The sequence below is a fragment of the Lissotriton helveticus genome, chromosome 10 (assembly GCF_964261635.1).
Source record: "Lissotriton helveticus chromosome 10, aLisHel1.1, whole genome shotgun sequence".
Classification (NCBI taxonomy): domain Eukaryota; kingdom Metazoa; phylum Chordata; class Amphibia; order Caudata; family Salamandridae; genus Lissotriton; species Lissotriton helveticus.
In genome coordinates this window covers 301,475,554-301,501,598 of record NC_136071.1, presented here as the reverse complement: position 1 = coordinate 301,501,598, position 26,045 = coordinate 301,475,554, and the positions used below count along the sequence as shown (strand labels likewise).

The 26,045-nt window shown below is 45.1% G+C and overlaps 1 protein-coding gene across 3 annotated transcripts in view; it reads left to right on the top strand.

Moving 5' to 3' along the window:
* KIF9 (kinesin family member 9) overlaps positions 1–26,045 on the top strand; it is a 691,235-nt gene that overhangs the window by 71,160 nt on the left and 594,030 nt on the right. For all 3 annotated transcript variants that reach the window (XM_078664229.1, XM_078664228.1, XM_078664230.1), the window contains one exon: positions 22,661–22,758. In XM_078664229.1, coding sequence (XP_078520355.1) covers positions 22,661–22,758 — 98 coding nt within the window. The remainder of the gene's footprint in view (positions 1–22,660; positions 22,759–26,045) is intronic.

The following is a 26,045-nucleotide window of genomic DNA, read 5'->3' as shown; positions in this document are numbered from 1 at the left end:
ATCACCTCCTTCTGTTTGCTTTGTTTGCTCTAAGTTGGCAGGGTATGCGCAGATGTGGGTCCCTTGCTCACTTTGCCACAGAATTCCAGCTAGCATGGTTGATAAAGGGTGTTACTCTGAAACTGGTCCTAGGATGCTTGTTTCCTGTCCAAGGAAAATCTGGCTTGGCATTTTGGACTGGACTGTTCCCATGAGGCACAGGGTCAAGACTGATTTGCATATAGCTGTGTCTGAACTGGGTTGCCAAAGTGAGCTAAAGAACGATGCTGGATTTAACCCAGATCTGTGACTGGTGGTGAGTGTCTGAAAATGTTCAGCACTCCTACCATTATCCCCCTGGGTTTGCTTTGTTCGCCCTAAGTTGGCAGGATATGCCCAGACGTGGGTCCCATGCTCATTTTGTCACTGGATTCAAGCTAGCCTGGCTGTTAGCCCGAAACCGGTCCCAGGATGCTTGTTTCCGGTCCAGGGAAGACGTGCCTTGGCAGTTTGGGCTGGACTGTTCCCATGAGGCACAGGGTCAATACTGATTTGCATACAAGGCCGGACTGGCCAGCCGGGCAAGCGGGCAAACCCCCAGGAGGCTGGAGACTTGGAGGCCGGTTTCGGTCCGCAGGAGGCCGGTTTCACTCAACGGAAGTGGTAATCAGTTACGCAGCCCTGCAGCAACTTGCAATGTTGTCAGTTTGAGATTTTTTGAGAGCTAGTTTTAAGGGTGAATGCGCACGTCATGCGCACGTCTGTGCTTCCGACCCAATAACAGCCACTTTGACGGCTGCACACTTTAACAGATCGCGCACATCAACCATCAGAAAAGACAGTTAAAACTGCCCAAGTCATGCACTCCCAGAGCATGCTATTACTGTAATGCGCTTTGGCTACCGAAACAGACACTCGGGGTACGCTGTATGGGTACCTACATACACATCGTCCTCACGGTTATTGCAAACTTTGAGCGGACCCACAGTATGTATCTGCGAGTGTTTTTTCTTGACAGGAGCAGCAGGCATTGGGTTGAAGTGTATTTCCCTTTATTTTTGGAGCAAAGCTTTTTTCTTCTCTGCGTCTTTTAGGTGCGTGCAGGCAGCTTTGTTTAATTCACCAGTTTCTGTGAACGTTTGACAGCAACTGTAAAGGAAAATATTTTGCTTAGATTGGGAACAACGGGCGTTACAGAGAAATGTTTGCATGTGTTGCAACATTTGTCTTTAGCTTGTGCTCCTTCTGCTGAGCCAAGATTTGATACTGTGGAACCAGTACCCTTGTTAATCCGTTAAAACACCCACACTTCAAGTCCCAGAATGCAATGTAAAATCGTGGCCTGAATCGAAGAGTTATGCAAGTCTCTGAAAAACAAACATTGCAGCTATGCGCAATGTGTGTACCTGATGTTTTTTTGTTTATTCAGGAGGAATCATTTGTAGATAATAAATGTCCTGCTTGGATTTGGAGTAGCAGGATTTAGAGACGTACTGTGAGGGGAGGACTCACTTGGTGTAAATAGGGGCTGAATTTATCATTTTTTCCAGGGCTGTTTGAAGTTCCCAGTCCGGCCCTGTCTGCATATAGCTGGGTCTGAACTGGGGTGGTGAAGTGAGCTAAAGAACGATGATGGATTCAACCCAGATCTGGGACTGGGGGTGGTGACTGAAAAGTTTCAGCTCTCCTTCCATCATCCCCTTGTGTTTGCTTTGGAAGTGTTTCCATGTCATTCGTGATGACCACTGAGGTGTGGTTACCGTATTATGAGATGCAGCTCTCAGCATTGTTTTGGACGAAGAAGTATAAGCACAGGTGACCAGTTTATGGAGTTCAGTAAGCAGGCTACTTTGAGCAGGTATGCAGGTAACTTTATTGTATTTCTTAAGTTCATAGTTCTCATAGCTGGTTACTGTACTGGGTTGTCCATTCTGAGATTTTGTTTAAAGTTTAAATCTTATGGTCCCGAGCAGTCATAGGTTAAACAGAGAAATGGTGGCAAGATCTGATGGAATGGACTTTGTTAGCATCATCTCATATCTGATTGTCACAGTAGATGTCAAGAAAGGTCACAGTATGTAGCTAGTTAGAATATTCAGTGGCAAACTAAATTAAAATCATCTGTTGGCCAGTGGCATGCAACAGATCTCTTCAGTATTCTGTGCCTGGTCAGGTGTTGACCGGTGGTTTATTTTTTGTAGACTAGCACATTTCTGAGTGTTGAACATGACACTTAGCAGTTTAGTCCTATGTAAATGTAAGAATATCAAGCAGTAAAGAAGAATTACTATGCAGCCTGTATGAACTACAATCAACTGAGTGCTATGATATTAGTATTATTGTAAGTTATAGATTGTATTGTATTGTATTTGTATTTATATAACACTTACTACCCCTGAAGTGGTACTGTAGAGTGTTACGGTGGGCAGCATGCTGCTCCAGAACCCAAGGTTACTCTTTTTTCGGGGGGGGGGGGGGAGGGGGGGGGTTATTGTTGGGTATTCACATTAGTCTTGCACTTTCAAGGAAACCATGTCATGCATTTACTTCAGTTTCTATGTGGTAGATCAAATTAACAAGAGTTAGGTGGGATCTTTCTGGAGGATATGCCAATTCATTCATTGTTTGACAGTATTAATAAATGGGCTACTGAAGATTAGGTTTTGTTACGTTACAGGAGTATGACTTTTGAAGGAGAGGTTGTGATCTATAAAATGAGGTGTGGGCTATTTGCAGAGATACAATAATAGGGATTAAGGCAAACTTACATGTGACTTAGGCTGTGCTCAGAGGCAGGAGTCATGCAGGGGATGGAAAAGAAGAAGACAGTCATTTGAAGGAAATGGAGAGCCGACAAACAAAGTTTTAAATCAAACTCAGTTTGGTTTTCAGGCAGGACTTTTAGGAATATTTGGATGCTTTTTGAGATTGCAATCAAAACTGTGAAAAGAAACAAAATTATTTGCATGTGTTGCAATAACACTATAAGCCACGAGAACGCCCATATGCACACACAACGCTACCGACTTCAGGGTGACTAGAATAAAATAAAATGGTTTACTTTTCCCTAATGAAATGTGATAGAACCCAAACGCAATACAGGAATGCTGTATTTTAAATGCTTATGATAGGCGTGCTCCTCCACTTTCCTCTGATGATCAGGGCGGAATGAAGAAGAACAGAGTCTGTTTTAGTGATTTTATGTAAACTAATGTCTCTCGGGGCAGGTAATACTGAGGCTGTTTCCAATCTGGAGCACCGATAATATAGGCACATTGAAGTGTGAGATCTTGAATTTGATTGTCGTTTGGTATTCCTGTAGAAGTAATCAGACACAAAAGAGAAGGCCCAGCCTAGAAATCTACTCACATTTACAAAAATGAAACTGCAGTTCCACCCCTAACACCACCTAATAAACCTGCAGTGCACATGTAAATCAAGTGATCAGCAGCCCCTTACCAACAAGGACCTCCTTGAATTGTCAGAGGGGAGCCCTTCCTCCAATCTTTCTCACTTCAGTGTCTGGTTTCCACCCTCAAGCCACAGCAATGCAGGCAATAAACTCCTGCTGTCTAGGGAAATAATTGTATCTGTTAGCATAGCAACATGTGGTCGGAATGCAAAGCAAAACTGGGTCTTAATGGCCTACTTGTGCATGGACCTGAAAACTTGAAAAACCAGCATTTGCAATGCACTAGGTCTCGCATTACGGATAGGTTGAGGTATTGGCGTTGCAAATAATAATGCAATGCTAATAGCTTATACTTTCAGTAATGCGAGATCTAGTGCATTGCAAATTCTTGCGTAGTGAGCCTGGAACCAGCTTTGTATGTCTCAGTGCAGTACAACAAGCTGCTCCTAGAGGTCCCTAGTGAGCAAGGCACCAGCACTGCATGTCTCGGAGCAGTGCTGCAAGCTGCTCCTAGAGGTCCCTAGTAAGCAAGGGACCAGCACTACATTTCTAGGTGCAATACCACAAGCTGGTCCTAGTGGTCCCAAGTGAGCAAGGCACCAGCACTGCATGTCTAGTTGCAGTACCTCAAGCTGCTCCTAGAGGTCCCCCGTGAGCAAAGCACCAGCACTGCGGACCTCTTTTGGTCACATATGGTACTGCACCCTGCAGAATATATGGTAAATCTGCCCTACCCATAATGCATTGCATGCAAGACAGTACTACAAGTACATTCAAATAGCTATGTCCATATATACAATTATTAGCGTTGAAATATGACAAAAGAATTATTACATTAATTTCGGATTAAGTTGTACTCTGCTTGAAGCTGATGAAGATTTATTTATAGACGGTCACATATAAATGTGAGCTGTTCTAGTGAGTGAAGTAACCACTGCCAGCCTAGCTTAGGACCAAGTGTATGTCTTGCCTGAAGCCTTTAAAGAAAATAGTGCCTTGAGGCTGTAATTAAAACTTTGGGAGTAACACGGCATATAACAGGGGGTGTCCTCATGGGAGGTTACTAGAAGAGACAAGGCGGTACTAAATGGGGGCCTACTAAGCCTACTGACCAATGAAAAGCCACCATTTACAAATAACAGGGACAGGATCCAATTAAAACAAGCATTTGCAATGCAATAGGTCTCGCATTTACGCAAGTTTGAGCTATTGGCATTGTAAATGACAATGCCGTTTATTTCTGTTTTGGTTTTTAAGACATAATTAAAAGGCATTGACATTTACAATGCCAATAGCGTAAACTTGTGTAAATGTGAGACTGCAATGCAGTGCCGGACTGGCCGTAGCGGGCACAGGGCATGTCCTGGTGGGCCGCCTGGCTGGGGGCCTATTTTGGGCCCCTGTGGGGCCAATTCTATCACAAGGCCGTTTGTGCAGCACAGCTGCAATATCGGCTCATGGGACAAAATCGGCCGAAACTGGCCCTGACAAACAGCTCGGCCGCACCCCCCAAACCCCTGGGGGGCCAGCAGAGCACTTTTCCAGGGCCAGTTTTGGTTCCCAGTCCGGCCCTGCTTCAATGACATTAAAAGGTTCCCAAAAGAGCATTTTTACTCTGCCCCCAAAACGAACAACTAAATTACTTTTGGAAGGCAGCACACATTTGAAATAAGGCTACGGAAACAGGAAACCAATGGCTGTACAGGAGTTTCACCAATAAACAATAATTGAAAAAAGTTAAATCAAGTCACCAAAGGGAAAACCAAAAAGCTAATTATTTGTAACAAAAGACTGCAACACTACACAAATAATATTAGCAATGCACAGAGTTCAGCATCCCAAAATATTGACATGTTTAAATTTCCCACCGATTCATGAGAAAACAATCTATTTTCAAAACGCTTCCTCAATTAACTTTTTTCCACAACATGCTGTAGAAGAAACACCTTCTGTCTCTCGTACCGTTTTTCTGCACCTCGCGCCCTCTAAAAAGAGAGACGAGGAGAGAGATAAGTGACGTGCATGCACCACCAGACTCTAAGGGCCAAATTGCCAAAATTGCTAAAACGTTCCCAAAACACTTTACATTTCAACCAACCGATGGAAACATGTCTTATATAGGTATTGCTCGGAAGGGGCAAATGTTGATTCAAAATGCCAATGCACGAGGGGAAAGTTTATTTGGTTCTGTGCCAGTACATTCAGCGACATCAGGAGCTAGTTTCTGAAACCCAAGAGTGTCTCCTGGGTCAGCCCTGGACATTGTGTGTGTCCCTGGGAAAAGACCAAGCCTCTCTGCAGGCCTCATAAAAGTTACTGCAAATGGCCTGGAGTTTTAAACCCTTCCCACACTCTCTTTAAATTATACGTGCGCCATCCTCGCCAGAAAAATCATCTCCAGAAACGGATAGTTTAGAAAGTGTCTCCAGGACACGCGTGGCACCAAAAGGGGCGAAAACATTCACCTACAATGGAGACACCGTAATAAAAAATAAAAACAAGGGTAATTTGCTGCTAACCACAGCTGTACGTTCCAACGGCGTTTAATCTGATAAGTAATGTTATTCGAGGTACATGCGATGAAAACTAAACACTGTCCTGTACGCTTAACACAAGAAAACAAATTGCAGTTAAAAAAACGCATGTCTTACAATCTACTTACTCAACATTGTAAAAAAACTACTATAAACAATCAGTTGTCTAAAAGAATCTCCAAAACAAGTATTCACTTTAAGTATAACATCCACAAACACCCACTATGCCACAACAGAATAGAATGATTATGAAAGTGATGCGTCCTTCTCAAAGAGTATATGGATGGGTCCTTCAAATCAAAACATGGTAGGAGCTACTTGCATCATCTAGCTTTGGCATTAGACGCAGGCAACTGCATTTTTAGGCTTTCAATAACGAAGAACACCACACATTTTCGAGCACTATCTATAAACAACTAAGAGAGCGCTATACTGCGACATTCAACGCACAGCATACATTCCAATGAACAGGGCAACGAGACTTCGTGTCCAGAGTGGGGAAAAGCACGATAACTTGATCTATCCAGCACACAATGCTAAGGCCAGACGAGAGGGACTGTGAATGCCAATGAAGTATTATACTACGGAAGAGGCATACTACTACCCACAAAACACCCAGGCCCAAAATCCCCCGACGGCGCCCTAAGGGAGACGGCCCGAGCCATAAACACGAGGTGCAGGACAGCACCCCTAGCATTTTATTTCTTTATTTAATTTCAGCGGAAGATTTCCGTAGCCCCTCCGACATCTCTTACCTTCGTGGGTCTTGGCGATCTTCGCCATCTTGCCGGACGGTATCGGTTTGCTGATTCTACGCAGGGGCGATCTGCTACTGTTTCCGGTAGTGCACAGTGTGGATGGTGGAACACGCGTGCGTACTCTACAGCTCTAGAAATAGAGTGTTAAATTCATGTGGGACGCAGGAGCTTCAAAGGCTATCTTGTACGCATGATCGATAGTAGGTTAACCTGACCGCCATCTTAGAATGGTGTTGCACCACACTACTAGTTGGTGTCGAAACCAGTCTGGCTAATGGCGGGCGTTCCACCTGTTTTAAACTTAGTTTAGTATTCAAATTAAAACAAAATAATTTTTAAAACTTGCAGATGCTTTTCTGGTGCACCATCACCTTCGTGGTCATTCAAAGTAATAAGTATTACGTTCAGATTTCTAAGACCAACACGGACCCCGCTGCACGCAGGGAAGAAAACAGGAAGCCAGTCAACCTTTGTTGGGACGGGGGGCGGGGCCAGACAAATACAGGAAGCAGACGGGAGTCTACCCCGCGCTCCTGTGCCCGCCGGAAGATTTGCGTGACTGCGTCTCAGCGCGGCACCCGCCTGTTGCCCAGAATGACCGGATGGCTGCCGAGGGACACGAACCGAAGAACATGGTGAGTGGGGCGGGTCTGGTGGGGCGGCGGGGGTCTTGGTGCGCTTGTGTGTGTGCTGTGTGTGTGTGCGTGCGCATGTGTGTGTATGCGACGGCGGGGGTGGGTTCTCTGTATGTATGTATGTATGTATGGGTGCATGCGTGCATGGGCACTTGTGTCTCTGTGTATGCAGTGTGTGTGTGTGTGTGTGTGTATGCGACGGCGGGGATAGGTTCTCTGGATGTATGGGTGCGTGCATGGGCGCTTGTGTGTCTCTGTGTATGCGCATGCGTGTGTGGTGGTGGAGCTTCGAGGCAGGAGATAGGCACGGCGCCGTGCGCGCACACGAGGTGCAATCTGTGCTCGTGCATATTTCTTGTCCACATTCCCAAAAACGGGCAACATTAGTTGTCTTGCTGACAGCTTTCAATGCTTTCGCATTGAAAGCTAGGTCAGCTCGACCTAAAGATGGGTGGAAAGTGTGGGCGGAGCTTTATGCACATATCCTGAATACATATTTTACAAAACAAGGGAACCCAAGGTGCAATCGCTAGGGACCTATGGGTAATACTTTTTGACAGAGACAATGGTCCCTAAACAGACAAATCAATTCAATGAATATAGACTAGATAGTTCTATATTAATGTCCAGCCGGACGGTTTTATTCCATTGGATGATTATTCATATCAAAATCTAAAAAATGTAAGTGGGACACCAGCCGGTGCCCGACTAAACACACTCCACAAGAGGAAACATACAACATAAATTGTAGGCAAAACAAGGGGCAGTCTGATTGGCATAAATTATATACAGACAATTCATAAAATACACATATGCACACATAGTTTTCAGCGCGAGTCCAGCCGCAAGCAGAATGGATCCCCATTGAGGACCTGCTACTCTGAATAGCCCCGGGTAACAACCCCTTCGGAAACCGGACTCCCCATTGTGGACCCCTCCCGTACTGGTACCGGATTCCCGTCTTAAGCTAACCGGACTTCTACTGAGGACCTTGGCAACCGTGTTCTTTGGTGTTGTGCCGACCGATTTTTACGTCTGGCAATATAAATTCCGACATTGTAACGGGGCAACTTAACACGGAACTGTTAATCTAGACCAGTCGTGTTTTCTCTACCATCGTGACGGGCTCGGTTAGCCATTTAGATTAGGCAAAGGATCAATAGTCCTGAAGATGAACTCTTAATTAATTGAAGTTCGAAACGTCGTCGACAACATACGCAAATGTCACTAATGTATTGAGAATTTTTGTGTGCATATGTGTATTTTATGAATTGTCTGTATATAATTTATGCCAATCAGACTGCCCCTTGTTTTGCCTACAATTTATGTTGTATGTTTCCTCTTGTGGAGTGTGTTTAGTCGGGCACCGGCTGGTGTCCCACTTACATTTTTTAGATTTTGATATGAACAATCATCCAATGGAATAAAAACGTCCGGCTGGACATTAATATAGAACTATCTAGTCTATATTCATTGAATTGATTTGTCTGTTTAGGGACCATTGTCCATATCCTGAATACGGCATGTCTCAAAGAGACAGCGCAAGCACTGTCTAGGTGAGACCGAATGAGTCACAACACTATTTGCTCTGTGGCCCTGAGCCCTGCTCCAGAGGTGTAAAGGAGGCTTGGTGATGTGCGACACAGCCATCTAGTCAAAGCTGTGTAGCCAATAAACTGGAGAGAAAAAAAATCCCAGTACAGGTGCATGTGTTCCAGATGTTTAGTTACTGATTTTACTTAGAAAGTCAGTGAATTTAAAAACCTTATCACAGTAAATCGTTACACTTTTGAAATATGTTTCATATGCACATGAATGGTAAAATATCAGTTGATTACAGATTACTCCGATTGTAACCAACAGGAAGCGCAGATAATGGATCTCTTAGTCTGCTTTCCTTGTCTGTCAATATATGTGTTTGCCGCGTGTGTGTTCAAATATTTTGATGTGTATATATAACTAAAAGGCTGTATGTATGTTTTTAAATTTGTGAAAACTAATATTAAATATGCTGAATTACAATACATCTTTGCCAATGGGAAATTCAGGTCGAGTTTGTTAGTGAGATTTTTTCTCACAAGATATAATCATATTAGATTTACTTCGCTGTTGTGAACAAAACTATCGAAAGGGCCTGTACGCCTGCACACTCCCTGGTTATAATGTAGTGAGCAGAGCTAGGTGCTTAGGAGCATGGCTCTGAGTGGAGCTGCACATAAAGGGATCCAGGCTGGAAAATACAAAGGGAGAGGGCTGTTCGGGTTGAGGCACAGTGAGGAATGCAAGCAGGGGAAGGTAGTAGTCCCAAAGAACAGAGGTAATGATTATTTTGTGCCAGTTGTTAAAGATTGTGGTGAGTGGCACTCATTTTGGGACCATTACTTATTTTTAATCATCAGACTTTGACCCATAGAAAGAGAGAGAATTGCAAGGAAAGGAAGGAAGGGGAGCCGAAATATCGGAGAACAGTAACAAACGGAAACAAGCTCTACAAGCCTGAGATAAGAGGGAGGAGGTGTACAGAGGTGGAAGGAAGAGGTATCAGGTGGAATGCAGTCTTGGCAGTCCTGGAACCCTGCAACCTAGACAAATTGTTAGTATCTATTAGGGGATCCAAGGAAATGTTCAGCATCTGCACGTTTTTGTTTTGTTTTACAGATTAAGTGCTATACAGAGCTCATATCTGACTTGCGAAGATCTAATTGGGCGGGGTCCTTATTTGAAGCTCTTGCTCTTAAAGTATAGTCCGTAGTATGTCATACATTCAGCTATATCTGTGCCTTTTAGAATGATCAGATGATGCTTTAATATAACAATACCTCATATGTAATTGGGGCAGAATCCTTCTATTTACTCCACATATGTTTTTTGGTAGGTGGGGTGGATGAATACATTGAAACAATATTTCTCCACTATAGGTTTGTGAAAAATAAAAACTGTGTTATTTCATTGTTCCCATTGTACAACTGCCCCCCAACAAACAACAGTCATTTCTCTTTACGCCAGTGCAATGGCAGGACGCAGGAACATGGTGTTCAGGCTGAGAGTCAAGAAACTTGGTAATAGAAAAATGTGTTTACTTGTGCATGATTAGTTAAATGGTGTTTATGTGGGTGTATAGTCCTAGACTGTTGTAGATTGTGTCTTGTTGGTAGATTGTAATTTGTGGAGATGGTGCTCATGTGACATGTGGGGTTTTCCCAGGGTCCATTCTGTCCTCTGTAATTTAATTTTTTTATGCATCCCCTGGGATAGCTGAAGGCCACTTCAAGGTCTCAATTCTTCAGAGTGTGTATGATGCCCCTCTCTGGTTGGAGGCTCCCCATATGGAGACTTGCTCCATGGTGAGTGAGGTTTGGATTACAATCAGCAGTCTTAAATTCTGTCCTTCCAACACTACTTTAATGCTCTTTGCTGTGGGTAACTTTTAAATCTTTTGCTTAATCGGAAGAAGTTGTGGTTAACTTTTACCTGACTCGGGGCACCATGGAGTCTCTGGGAACCCTGTGGCTGGACGGTAATGCTGTTTTGAGAGGGGCTGCAATATCCTACCTGAGGGAGCAGGCTTAGTGGCAGCAGATCACCAAACTGGAACCTAGTATCCTTGAGTTGGAGTGCAAAGGCTACGCTAATATGGATGGTGAGGATTTACACAGATAAGCTCTTAATCTGAAGTCGCTCCAGCAGCTGGCTATTGAGGAGGCCGGCCAATGCCGGATGGCCTTGACACGTAGGGTCTATGAGTAGGGGGACAAGTCAGATAAGCTCTTGTATTGGTTTGTGTTGCAGGAGCTGGACTCCCAGAATGTCCCCTCTATTCAGTCCGAAGTGGGGGGGGGGGGGGGTAGTGAAAATGGCTGAGGAATAAGTAGCTGTGTTTGTAGCATGTTACAGGGATGGATCTATGCACCCCCAGGGAGGGGCCTCAGAGGGAGACAACCTGTCGATTAGTATTTGATATCCCGATGCCCAAGGTGTCTGTGAGCAACAGGGCAAACATAGACCGCTCCCTCGAAGGGGAGGAGATTGAGCTGGACCTCCAGGACACAAACTCGGATATAACTCCCAGCCCTGATGGGTTTCCCATGGAATGCCTCACCTTGCTGGCATTTATCAGGAGGCGAAGGTACGCAAGGCACAGTCTCCTCCCTTGCTGGACTTGCAACCATTATTGTCCTACCCAAGCCCGGCCAGCTTGTATATCGGTGGGCGTCATATCGCTCGATTTAACTTATTACCTGAGGTGAAAATCTTTGCAAAAATGCTAGCAAATCGGCTACTCGTGGTCCTCCAACAGCTGGTCAATGTGGGTTTATGAACTGTAGGAATACTAGGCACTGCCTTTGCAGTGTCCACACGGCATTTGCACATCTTTCTCCCCTGGAGGATCCAATGACTCCTTCTTTTAGATTTTGATAAGGCTTTAGATTTTGTTATAGTTGTGTCTTTTTGGAGAAAGTGTTGATAATGGTAACTTTGGGCCTCGGTTCCAGGCATTTGTGCGGGTACTCTACTCTAACCTGTGGGCCCAGGTATGGGTTAATGGCCCCTTATCTGCCTGTTCATTATCAGTCGGGGCACCCACCAGGGATGCCCACTGTCACCACTTTTGTTTGCTCTGGCAATCGAGTCGCTGGCATAAGGGATGTTCTTCTGTATATCTAATGCAATGCGGCTTGCTATTAACAGGCCTAAATCTATCTTGGTTACCCCGAAGGAGCCTCCAATTGATGCGGAGTGGTCAGCGTGGCTTACGGTGCGCAGCGTGAGCTGCCGATACTTAGGAATGCATGTGGACCTGGAGCCAGGTCTAACTTGGGGATTAAATATTCGTCCTTTTGTTTTTTGTTAAACCGTTTTTATTGCAGATCCAAATATACAGTACATCAATCAGGATAAGTTCCATTACCGCATAATCCTTGCCCCCCTTTTCGAGCTTCCGTGTGGTATACACAGCCATTCTGCCCACATCCCGGAGGCCGGGCGGCGACACTCAACCACATATTACCTCCTCACGTTTTTCAACAAATACGGTCGTCGTGTGAGGGTGTCCGCTGTCTGCTTTTAAAGTTTTCTCCCCACTCCCCCAGAATTCTCATGAATTTCGCATTTTTTTTTCTTCCCTCCATTAATTTAGTCTTGCAGTCCCTCCCTCTGTCCCCCCCCGTGTCCCCCACTGTGCCTAGCACGGGAAAGTTTGTCTGTGTGGTGGTTAGCAGGAAAATCTTATCATTTACTGGGTGTATGTGACTGGCGAGGGTGCGGCGCCATGGCCGTTCCAACTGCTTTATCAGGTTCCTCCTCCTCTTCCCCCTCAGCTGGACTATCTCGCAGCGCCTGCACTAAGATCTCCCATTCCATCGCCGCTTCCTGGGCCCTCTCATCTGATTTGCGGCGAGCCAGTTGGTACCTGAGTGTGCTCTCACTAGCCGCCCATTTCAGAAATTCGTTCAGCCATCTCCGGTGTGTTGGACCTGTCTTCGACTTCCACCCCTTGGTCACCTCCCTCTTGGCCAAGATTAGGCCCATGTCTATAAACTTGCTGGCTATCTTATTCTTGGGCGTGTGTAGGAACCAGTGAAGTATACTAACGGCCTTATCATACTGTAAGTCCCTGTCTGCTACTTCATTTAATGTGTTGCCTACCTCCCTCCAGTAGTCCTGCAGGTGTGGGCAGTCCCTCAGCATGTGAACCAGATCCGCTCCTATCTTATTGCATCTGGGGCAGGCAGCCTCCTCAGCCCCGAAGTATTTCCTTATCTTACCTGGGGTAAGGTACGCTCTATGGAGCACATAGAAATGAATCAATTGGAATCGGTAATTTCTCGTGCTTTTCCTGGCTCTTCGCACTAGTTGTGTCCACGTGGCGTCTGGGATCTCCAACTGCAGGTCTGTTCCCACTTGGTCTTCAATGCCGCCAAGGGCTGAAGGGTTTCTTTCAACATTCGCGAGTATAGGCACGTCACTGCTTTGAAGGTGTCTGCCGATATCATTGTGTACTGGCAGGCCAATGTTGTCGTTGGCTCAATTAGTCCTTCCACCCAATGTGCCTGTATGGCCCTCACCACCGCCGCGTGTAATAAGTAGTCTCCTCTCGGGAGATCGTAGCGGTCCTGCAACGTTTGATACGGGGTCAGTACCCCGTCATCGTACAAACCCCCCACCAGCTGCAGTCCTGCCTCCTCCCATAACTGCAGTCACGACCAATCACCCCCATGAGATTATCAACGACCTTAGCTGCCTGAAGATCGTGCCAGGCACCCAAACTGGGAGTGTCCTGAAGTAGTATAATAATCGGGGCAAGGCGATCATCTTCAGAAGAGATATGCGACCCGTTACTGAAAGCGGCAGGGTGGCCCAGAAGGACATACTGCTCCGTAGGGCACGAATGCAGCGTCCTATGTTGCCCTCCAACATGTTTGCGGCGTCATGGTATACATGCACTCCCAGGTAGTCCAGGCAACTAGGCTCCCATCTAATCAGCTGGCTGGTGGGGGGCTGCTCCTCTCCCTGCCGCAGTGGGAATAGACAGGTTTTAGTCCAATTAACTCTGAGGCCGGACAGCCTGCCGAAGCGCGCTAGTAGTCTTTCCGCACCTTCCACCGCCCCTTCGGCATCCTCCAAAAAAAGGAGGAGGTCGTCCTCGTACAGCGAAATAAAGTGATGGTTCCCTCTGCATTCTAGACCTCTGTAGTAGTTACCCATTCTAGCCACAGCCGCGAGGGGCTCCACCGCCAATGCAAACAGCATGGGGGACCATGCACATTCCTGTCTGGTACCGCGGCACACCTCATACTGTGGTGATACCTGCGTGCCCACTCTCACCCGTGCTCTCGCCGAGGAGTATAATACTTTCGTCCAGTTTATGTAGCCGTTGCCCAGGCCGAAACACCGCATTACTCTGTATAAGTACTCCCACTCCAAGCTGTCAAAAGCCTTCTCTATGTCGACTGACAGCACTAGGGGCGCCCTTGCCTCCAGCGGCGGTTCATTCACCAGTCTGATCAGCCGTCGGATATTGTGAGTGGTGTTACGAGTGGGTATGAACCCGGATTGATCCTTGTGAACCAGTTCTTGCATGTGGTGCAATATCCTGGCTGCCAGTACCGTGCTCAGAATCTTATAGTCTGTTGTCAGCATGGACAACGGTCGGTAGGACGCCGGATCAGTGCTCTCCCTTCGTGGTTTCAGTAGGGGGATCATTATGGCCTCACTCATAGATCGCGGGAGTCGTCCCTTGTCCTTGGCTTCATTGTATACAGTTTGAAGCCTGGGGGCCAGTTGCTCCAGGTACCGCCCGTAAAACTCTACGGGCAGGCCGTCTAAACCCGGAGTTTTATTGCGAGCCATCCGTTTCACAGCTCCCCTAATTTCCGCTATCTCTATTTGACCACCTAGGGCGTCTGCCTGCTCTTGCTCCAGTCGTGGCAGTTGCAGCTCATCTAGAAATGCTTCTATTTCTTCCCCCTGGGCCACTAGCGCGCTTTTGTATAATTTCTCGTAGTAAGACCTAAAGCTGTCCAGTATGTCCGGTTGCGTGTTGCACATGCGTCCCTCCTCCCTCCTTACTGCTAAGATCGGGTGACTGTTTCTAGCGGGGTTCGCTAACCAAGCCAGTAGTGTCCCTGCTTTATCTCCTTCGGCATGTGATTTAGTCAGATACGTCTTGTAGTCAAAGCTGCGAAGACGCTAACCAACACTGCCACCGCCTCCCGTGCCTCGCAGACCCTGTCTTGAAGCTCGGGCCGATTGGGGCGCGCTAACTCGGCCTCCCTCAGCGTGCGCTCGGCCCTGTCCAAGTCATCCAGCAAGGTCCTGCGTATCCCCGCATACTTTACTATGCAGTGGCCCCTCACTACAATTTTGAAGGCATCCCACTCCGCCGCCCTAGAGGTCGCGGAAACCTTCATTCTCTGCGAAGTAGTGGGCAATCCTCCCTCCCAGCGCTTCACGGAATGGTGGGTCATCTAACGTGTCCGGCCTCAGCCGCCACGTCGGGACCCGTGATATTTCATTCATCCAGTCTAGCGTCAGTAGCAGGGGATTATGGTTGGATAGTGTGCGCGCCAGGTATTCCGTCCGGGCCACCGCAGGAAGCACCAACGGAGAGCACAGAAAGGTATCGAGACGGACGTGGAGGTCGTGAAGGCTGAAGTAGAACGAGTAGTCCCGCTCCGCCGGGTGCTGTGTGCGCCAAGCGTCAGCCAATTCCCATTTCTCCTGCCAATCTGATCTGCTTTTCGCTAGCCGGTGCATCGGGGATGTGGGTAATGGTGGATGCGACCTATCTAGTGTGGTGTCTGCTACAGAGTTGAAGTCCCCCCCTATCAGTGCTGGGCCTGTGAGGTAGCTAGCCAGTTCACCAGAGAGCTTTGCAAAGTAGGTCGCCTGGTGTACATTAGGTGCATAGATGCTTCCGAGAACTATGTGTCTGCCCCTGAGCTTGCCCTCCGCCGCTACATACCTTCCCTCCGGGTCCACCAAGTGTCTGGTTATCTGAAAAGGGGTGCCCGCCCTTATCCAAATCAGCACCCCTCTAGCGAAGGCGGAGTACGTGGTGTTGAATAGGTGGCCCCCCATCTACGCTGCAGCGCTATGCCCTCCTTCTTTGTGAGGTGCGTTTCCTGCAGAAACGCAATATGCACCCCTCTGCGGACCAGCACCTTGTGTCTCCTTGCCATAGTGTGAAGCCCCCTCACATTTGTGGTCCCACTTAATGACAGACTTCACCAGAAGGGCTAAGTTGCCTCTTAATGTCTTGGGCCACACCCTTCTGTTAAAGACGATCTCCTTCCCCCATCTAGGCTTTTTTTGTGGTTTAACCGACCTCCCTGTATAGTGTATGGGAAATGCCCTCAGCCCACATGGGATAGGGGGCTGTGGATAGTGGACGTTTGCATTTACGATTGGACGGCGCAGCTGGTGGTGGTCATTGAGTGGCTGAATGGGGGGTGGGAAGATCCAGCATTTCAGCTGGAAGTCACCGTGATGGTCTTGGACAGGAGAGACGGGTTGCTGTACAGCATTCCAATTCCGTCTAGTCTCCCTAAGCTCACAAGAGTGAATCTTGGGACCTGGCGTATGGCACGATGGTGGGCTGAATCAGAGAATCACGCTCGCGACCCCCCATCTGGGTAGGCAGGAGGTTACATGAGGCCTCCTCCTTAGAAGTGGTAAGATTGGGATCTCCAAGGTGGGAGACGTCTGGCAGGGAGCGCACCTTAAGTCCTATAAGGTGCTGCAGGAAGAGGTTGGCCTGTACAGGTCTTAGTTTTTTAGATACTCGCAACTGTGGCATGCCCTGGCGCAACACCGTGGTTTCTTGGGGAATGTTCCTGAGTGTAGCCCCTGAAGTGCCAGATTCTTATGGGACCCATTGCAGAGAAGGGAATTTCACACATTTACGAATCCCTTATAGCTCATTCCCCCGACTTGATTGCTCTCCCCAAGTGCAGATTGGAACAGTGCATGGGAATCCCAGGAGGATTCTGACTGGAGGGATGCTTGTAGGCCACCGAGAGTGCAGGTTATCTCCTCACAGCTCTAGCTCATCCTGCTCTATAACTTGCATAAGACCTACAAACACCAGGTGCTGCTCGGGGACTCCTGCTCACTACTATCACATGGTGCGGGAATGGCCAATGATTGCAAGATACTGGGGTAGGATCTACTGCTACTTAGTACAAGTAAGGTCCTACTTAGGGTACTGGGAAGGCCTATTGACAACTCTCTGCTGCTCATTCTACTGGGAATTCTTTGAGTGGGTGTGAGACGCCAGCAGGGATAAGATTTTTGTGGGGATTGGGGTGGCACTGGCTAAAAGACATATTGCTAAATGGTGGAGGTAACCCTCTCCTCCTCTGATAGCTCCCTGGAAGCAGTAATATGATACGAAATCCAAAGCATCATGTGTTATAGTGCACAGAGACGCTTGACTAGGACGTATGAGTACATGGACCTGCAAACAGAAATCAATTTCAGCCTTTAAAGGGCCAAATAAGTTTCCTTTCTCAGCAAGAATCAAATGCCTTGAGAAATCAATACTCTGAATAAATATGTTAGAACTGAGAACCCGGATATGTATCAAAGATGGAAATAGCCAAATCCTAGTGCCCATTATACTCCAGTATCCGGTGATTGAGATACTCTGATTAATCTAAGTGTGCCCCATTTGTGTTCCTAATGGTACTTCAGAAGAACCATTCTTCAAAAACGTTCATACCCGTTCCATAATGAGGTTTCAAGTTAATGCTTCCATATTGACTCCGGTAGTCGTGTTGAAGTTTCTATGTTTTTAGGCTCTGCATTGCAATCACAGCATGCGTCACGGACCTATGAATAATGTGATATCAGATCACTGGGTTCATTAATACTCATTTTTGTGTTTCAAACTTTAAGAAGAATTTATTAGTCTGGTTTTTGGCTCCTGATGTATATGCCTCTGTGACGAATTCCAGCAGTTGTTTCTCAGTAGGCTGTGGAGTTGTACATGCGTCTGTGCTTAGCTTTATTTTTTGTTAACTCTGCAAATATTGTCTGAGTTTCAGTTGTTTAATATTAATGAAGAGTACCCTATAACGTCACTCTCCGGTCATGTTGAAAACGAGTTTAGGCGAGCGAGTGTAGCAAACGAACCCGGATTACCCAAGGAGGGTTATGGGGGGTTCTCCCCCCGAGAAAGTTTTGAAAAAACAGTGGGCAAATGGTGCATTTTCAAGCAAATATGAGAAAGCAAGAAGGTTAATAAAGCAATTATGAAAGTGCAGTTATTACATTAATAAAGAGATGCAATAAAATAGCTTATGTAGCTGCTTATTCAGTATAATCCCAGAGCTTCATAACGGACTTCGAGACAGGAGGGGAGTTAATGAGGATACCGCAAAGGGTTTACAATTTGAAGAACAAAAGATAAATCTGTTAACTCATATGAGGAGTGTCCTGTGTTTGACCACATTTTGGGAAAAAGGCTACCCTAGGACATCTATGACTATCGTAGATTCTCACACTTACGCCAGGGATCTTTTTAGATCACACAAAATCAAAATTTTGCTTTGCGAAAAAGGTCCATGTGTGTTCAGGTTAACGGCTGAATATATTAATAGGCCAAATAAACAGACCTCAAAATCAGGTTAGATTTACTTTATGACTGACACAAATTGGGACTAATCATCGAAATGTACCAAATTCAAATGCTCCATTTAATTTATAATCCATCGTTATAATACTTTTAGTGCATGAACTAGTCAGAGTCAGCATACTGATGTGCAATATCAGCTCATTACAAGACGAGTTGATTACACCCTTTGAGACTGAAAGAAACAGCAAAGGAAGCACCAGGAAGAAAGTAACCCTTTCACATAAACAGGAATAGCTTCACAAATGTTTGTTCTATTACTTCAAAGTTTTTAAAATGTAAGCGACTGCACCTGTTTCCAATATATTGAAGTACTACCTGCTCTGAGAGGGTTTTGATAATGAGATGTTCCTTCTCCCCCTAGTTCCTAGAAAACCATCAGAAGTACTATTTCACTGTGCTTAAGTTGCTTGTTGAGTTTTCCTTTGGAGGCTGTGTTAATTTGCAATCTGTCCAATATGCAACTGGTCAAATTGGTGCATTTTCTGTGATGCCTTCTGCTCCATAAAGAAAATATGGATGATTTATCTTTCCCATTGGGAAGACCTTCATTTTCATTTTGTGATGACATTCTTATTTAGTTTCTATTAGTTTAAAAGAGATAAAGTTAGCCCAAGTCTGTTGCTCTGGAGACATGGATGATGTTTAAGATATCTATGAGAGACAACTTTACATAAAACCAACCATCTACAGAAAAGTATTTAGAGAGACATTAAGTTTCCTTGAAACCTGTCACTGCTGGGGTTCTCATGAACCAGAGCTGGCAGACTTACTTAAAGGTAAGTTCAGGAGCCTCTTCAGTGATTGGTTTATCCACGTCATAATCACAAATCTTATAGAATTATATCACAGCTGTACAAAAAGGAAAACGTGTGATTAAAATGTTGAGACGCTTAGCATGGAAATGTGTGCCATTGCTTTATGCATGATTTGTGATTAAGGTCATATTGTAAAGTATGATTGAAACTAAGCAAAAAACAAACAAATAAATAAAAGGGAACTTCATCCTAGGTATTTCCACTGTCAAATTGGTAACCATGTTTTAAGGTCTAGAAGACTGATAAATAGAGCAAGAGGAAACATGTAAGACTAGGAAATGGTGCTTGACCCTTAGACTGAATGTATATCTACAAGACTTATACATTATTTGCTGCCCATATATAAGATTCCCAGGTTTCAAATTTAAGGAGCATAAATGGGGGGCGAAAAATGACTGAATCTCCACCCAGGACAACTATAATCAAAGTTAACACTTAGCAAAGAAGGTCTGAAATCTGTTGGGTGGGCGACAAAAGTGAAACAATGGACACCGCTGTGGTGTGGTAAGGCCCTTGGTGGAGTAATGAATTTGAAGCATTTCCGGATGTTTACTGGTGATACCACAGTCTGTGGAATCATCCAGTTTGGGTCAAGTTGTTGCTCAAGCAGTGGTGGACAAATTGTTCTGGGAAAGACTAATTGTTTCAATAATTTTAAACAATGGTTAGAGGAGCTAGTAACAAGTAGTATTGTAGGGATTTATTGAGTTTAAATATGACAATGTGGCTGCAGTTCTTCGTTTTCTTCAAGTCTTTTAGATGTGGCATAGAGGACCAATTTTTTTTTTTTTTGCATTAATTAATTTTACCCAGTTGTGCTGCATCCTGTATTAGATTTAGCTGTAGGTGGTAAGTGTGAAATTTCACACTCGATTATGTTAGTTATGGAATTGATGTACGTTCACAATGTCGGGTTCACGGGTGATTCCAGACAGAATTTCAATACCTCAGGAGCGAAGCCAATGTCTCAACTTTCCCTAAAGGTGCGTCCCTCACTGTGTCACCAAGGAACAAAGCAGGGATAAGAGGCAACCCCAGAAAAGGAAGAGACCAAGTCAGTGGTCTATCCGTGGAAGGAATTTTCAGGCAGGGTGGGTGGCTAATAGCTGCAGTGGAAACAAGAAAGAGAATAGGACAATGTCACTCTACTCTGTGTAGGTACACTAATAGCGTTCTTAATATGAATGACTTGACGTGTGTGCTGCCCCACACTTACCTGTGACTGTAAATAGGAAGTTATTCTATAAAGGTGATCCAACAGGAGCAACTTGGTCCCTTATCAAATGAAAATACCTCGGATGAAATCCACCAGTGTTTGACGTAAATAAACACCACCTAATATGAGTAGCAGGATAAGAATTGAGAAGCAAACAGGAATAATCAAAATAAAAAATGATCATGCCTGAAATTTAAAAGGAACACGAAGGTAGGTTACAGCGGCATACAACATTCGGTATGTCCCAGCTTCACAAAAGGAAATCCGTGAGAATGCGTGAAAACGTCTTGTTCTCAAAATAGGAAAGGTGCAGCGTCTCTCACACGCTGTTCGTTGCTCGCCCACATGAACAATTAAAGTTTTATCCAAATGGAGGTAAATAAATACAAAAAAAGGAATGCGTCGATCCGTTGCCTTCACGGGGACACTGACTGAAAGTGCAAGGAGGTTTCCTTAAGCAAGGACACGTAAGTGCCGGAGCGTCTGAACAAACAAAATAATTCAGGTCCGGAGCGAGCTCATCACGGACACGCCGAGAGAATCCAGGAGCAGTCAGGGGTCTCTGTGGAGAGTCACGGAGAGTCACGGGAATCCAAAGAAGAATCAGGCAGGCAAAAGGAATTAATAGCACTACTGACTCGAGGAGACTGTGCACGAGTCACCAACAGTGCAGTTTGACACGGAGAGGAATCCAACACGGGGAGGGTAGGAAAGGAAAGCCAAGCGCCGCCATCATCGCGCTAGAGGCTTAAGAACCTCCCTTCAGGATCAGCTGATCTGTCACAAGGCAGCATGGGACAACACACGCTCCTCCCATAGAAGTGCATTCTGGTACTAGTAGTGCAGCCTGTGACCCCCTTCTATGAGTCCTAACACACAATGAATAGTAACAGGGAAAAATATGAGACCTGGGGACTCCGTAATTTCAGAGCCATTTCTAATCTGTTATCTTAAATAAAACATTGTGCATATCACTGTCTTTTCTTCTTAGTTTTTTCTTTGGGTTAACTAGCAGTCCTCTGGTCTAAAGGTTCGCAGTATATGCTATAGAAACATGGACATGCTTAAGGGATTGATTCTTACCTATGAATGCAAATTCATAGATTTTCAATGGAAGAATATTTTCAGCAGGATTGTTTGTAGAAAGTACATATAAAATGCTAAATAAGAAAATGTATTTGACGCTGACCTCTCGCTACAAAACTAAGGATTTCCAAATAAGTCCTAAGGGTATTCAATGTGCTTAGCATTTCCTGGGAAACATATCAGTAAGTGCAGTGACTGACAGGAACCTATTCCCCATCATGCCCACCCCCTTACTTTTTCATTGTTTAAGCCCTGCTTGTGTCTGCACAGATTATTACGGCTGCCAATTTGGACTAATGAAAATGCCACGGTGTTTGTTGATCTGACCTCCGCTGGTCATCCTTCTAAAAAAAAAAAAACATAATTTTTATCACCTTAATTTAATAACTTATATTCTTTAAAAAAATCAGTTAATAATAAATATGATTTTATTTCTTGTTGTAAACTCACAGTTTTCTAGACCTTGGGATTCAGATACGTACCTGTCTCACATGCCTCCACGCCTACCACAATTCTCGTCTGAGCCTCCTGCGTCACTTATTCTGGGATGTGTCAATTGAACTTTTTCATTTTTGCAGTTCATTTTTATTAAACATGTTTAAAACAAATATTGGCAAAGCCAATAGATCTGGGGTTGAATACAAGCTTCTTGGTAAATACTAGTTTTTTTCTTGATTCTTGCAAAACTCTATTATTGGGGAAGCTGCCTGGCCCTTATCAATCTAAAAAGAAAATGGCTTAAAGTAAAAATATTGTTTAGGTCACAAAAGGCGCATATTGCTGTAGTAGCCCATGCACTGAAGGAATCTACTTTGTGTGTGTTGGTGCTCCATGTGAAAGGGCAGAATACCGTCACTCATAGTGAAGTTTGCCAATGGCTGAAGTTGGCTGCCCCGTTGCTCCATCCTGTAGGCTGCAGTGACTAAAAAAAAAGTGGATGACACAATAACAGAGCAATGGATGAAGACGGCAGGCACATCGTACAATTCATTTTAGTAAAATCAAAAGGTCTTGACTAACATCAGACCTAAAAATTATGTAAATAGCTCACATTTAATTTACACTTATTTTTCTTTTCTTTTTCTAAGTCATGAGTGTCAAAAACAACAACATCAATGTTTTTGTCCGAGTTAGACCCACGCCTGAGTTCGCGCAAGAAATCATCAAGGTCGCGACAGACAACAAGGTAATGTATGCTGCTATATCTGTTCTTATTTGTTAATCTTGTTTATTTGTAACTCTTATGGGGCTCTTTTTTAGATTTCCCTTTATACATTTCAAAATGAGCAACGCACAGTTCGAATGCCTTATCTCGTCTTTACCCCAATTATTGGTGGTTAGGGCGTAGGCCTAATAGTACAGCAGTTACACTGGTTTAAGGGACCCATTCAGGCGTGCAGCGTCCGTAGGACTAAAAGTGCCGCAGACCCCCGCCCCCCCTCTCCCTCCCTCCCAGTGTCTGTCTCCGAGGCTGCTGCAGCTCGAGCTGCTGTGGGCTCGGCTAGGCAGTGTCTGGAGCCTTATCTCCGGCACAACCGAGTTTTTTACAGGTCTTTGAAAGACCATTTGCATATTTACATATCTTTGTTAACTGGTTACCGAGGCTTAGTTGGTTTTTTTCTGGTTCCAGTACCCTCTGGGCCCCCACTCTGCCTATTCCTTACATTTGTATTTTTCATTTACTGCCGTAGTGTGAGAATGCATTTAATGAAAAGGAATATAAAGTAGGGTTGCCAAAAGAAAAATGCCAGCCATGTATTGTTTAAAGAGCCTGCAAAGACCTGGTCTTGACACTAAATGGGGTTATAAATAAAAAAGTATGTGTTCATTTGTAATGTGACTTCTCTGTCTTTGTTCCCTTTAATTACCAGTCATATAATCATTTAGGTAGTCCTAGAACACAATTAAAAGTGCTATCTATTTACATTTACTGTTCGAAGTATGCACAGATAAGTGCTGAAAATATGGCTTTTGGTGACTGCTTATTCTTGTACCGTCTGGGACATCAAAATAAGGAGCTGGCAACCCATTCATAAGACTGGAAGTCTGTTACAAGATCAGTACATTATTTATTTCCTCCACCCTCGATCCCTGATTAATGCCACAATATAATAGCAATAGTTTAACTTATATCTGAAACCCTACACCACCGTCAGTAACATGCTTTGTTACTTCAAGTGTCTTGGAATGCACCCTGCATTAAGACAACTCACTACTCATTCTCGCCCCTCACTTTCACGCTCACCCTGCACTCACAGCGATCACAATGTACTCACACTGATCACCATGCACTCACACCATTTACCCGCTCACCCTGCACTCACAGTGATCACTTTGCACTCACAATGCTCTTGCGCTGTTCACCCTGTACCTCACCATGCAGTCATATGAGCACACTACTCACCCTGCACTCATGTGACACTTCACTCACCTGTCCCCCTCACTGCTCAATCTGCAATCTCACTCAAACAAGCCCATCACTTACAATGCATTCATTCATCCCACTCTGTACTTACATCCGCACCCAAATTCATATGGTTACCTCACTCACCCTGCAGTCACTTCTCTTACCATAGTCTCATACTGGCGCTTCGCTCACCGTGCACTCAGATGGGCACTTCTGACACCCACACAGCACAGAGGGTTAATGTGCCTGCTACAAAGAACGTGTACTATGCAGATCACAGAACTGAGTGTGAGTAAACTATGAGTAGCGCTATAAAAAATTAAATGTTTGTCAGAAAGATATAGAGAGATGGGGTGCATTGTTGGTGAGTGATACTGAGGGAATTCATGGAGAAAGAGGAAATGGGGGAGGGGCGCCATAAAGGACTGTTGCACTGTGTGGGCGGGAGTGTTAGCCCCCCCCCTAAGTTTGGGTCTAGTTGCGCCCCTGGACCCTATACACTCCAGTAATGGTGCTTTCGGTTTTTAACTTCTAAACCTGGTGGTGGGGATGACATTCTCATTGCTTGTATTAGGGCCATCAAGGCTGGACTACCGCTCCTGGAATCGGGCTTATCCCCGGGAGGCTGGAAGGGTGGGGGCTGGTAATGTCACCCTTGCTATGCTGTTGAGGGATTAAGGAAGTGAAAGATAACGGAGAAGAAAGGAGTGGAAAACAGTATACAGGGCTTCTAATCAACAGGACCTTTAAGTATTTTTTCTGCCCAGCGGTGCCTCCTCTTTGAGTGTGTCTGCGAATGAGCAGTGTGAGCACTGCAGCTAGTGGAAGCAGTAGAAGTGTGACATGTTCCTGCATAGCAAGCACTTGCATTGCAAAGTGGAAAACAAATGGCTTCTGGGCCCTTGATTACGAGTACTCTGGTTAATTTAGTGCTATTAATTGCACTAGTAAAATCTATAATACCCCTGGTTCGGAAGTTTCCCCCGAAAAATGGGGCACAGCTAAGGTTTTGGAGCATTCTTCAGGCTTTACGTGTATACATTTAAAGTGGGGGAAATATGGAGGGTGATAATTAGCCCACAGCTCTTATAAGTGCAACAGATAGATGTACAGGGACTGCAATTTAAGGAGGCATTTGTAATCTACTCCTAGCCGGTACCACATATTTTTCCATACTGACATTCAATGCTACCAAGTGCAGAAGTCTGATTTTTTTGGCGTGGAGGACCCCTCGTTGACTCTACAAGATGATGGACTGATTTTAGATCCCATCAACCTGGAGAACCATTTTAGATTCATCTTTCCATCAGCAGTGCATCATTTGTAAAAGATTAAGAGATAAGGTCCAAAGTTTTGTTCAGAACCCTGCTGCCCGTGATATCGAAAGTCGGGGTGACGGATATCAAAGTCCGGTAATCTTGATTCCTCCTGCATGCTTCTTTAAACCCTTCCCTGCCTCCTTATCGCACTCTCGCAGGTACTTTGCTCAGCACTACTTTCTCTCCTTGTCACTGTTTTTCCAACTGTATCTTTCCTCCTTTTGTGTTTTTCCCTCTCTTGCTCTGGATCAAAGTTAGTTGAGGGGGAAAAAAGTGCTTGTGCCCAAAAATGAGTGTCGGTGGCCCTACCTGCAACCACCGGCTCAATTTAAGCACTGTCCAAAAGCCACAAAATTTAAACAAGTACGACAAGGCAACGCATTTGACCAATAGTACATGCTAATACAAAGGAGAGGCTTAACTAGGAAGAACAGCAAGCTATATTACCTCTGTATAAATCATTGCCGAGTCCCCTTGAGTATTGCATCCAGTTGAGAGGGCCACACTTTTTGGAGATTTGTGTTCAGTCCTGGAGGCTATATCCCCAAAAGGATGAAGTGTGAATGGAGTATTTGAAAAGAAATGGGAAATATAGCCTCCAAAATGGGAGGGGCAGGCGGAAAAACAAGGAAGATCACAGATATGGCCATGTAAACAGAGAAGATACAAGATCACTACACAGTACACTTTAGGAAACATACGAAAAGATATGCAAGGAATTAATTTTGCATAGTCTACAGTGCAGAA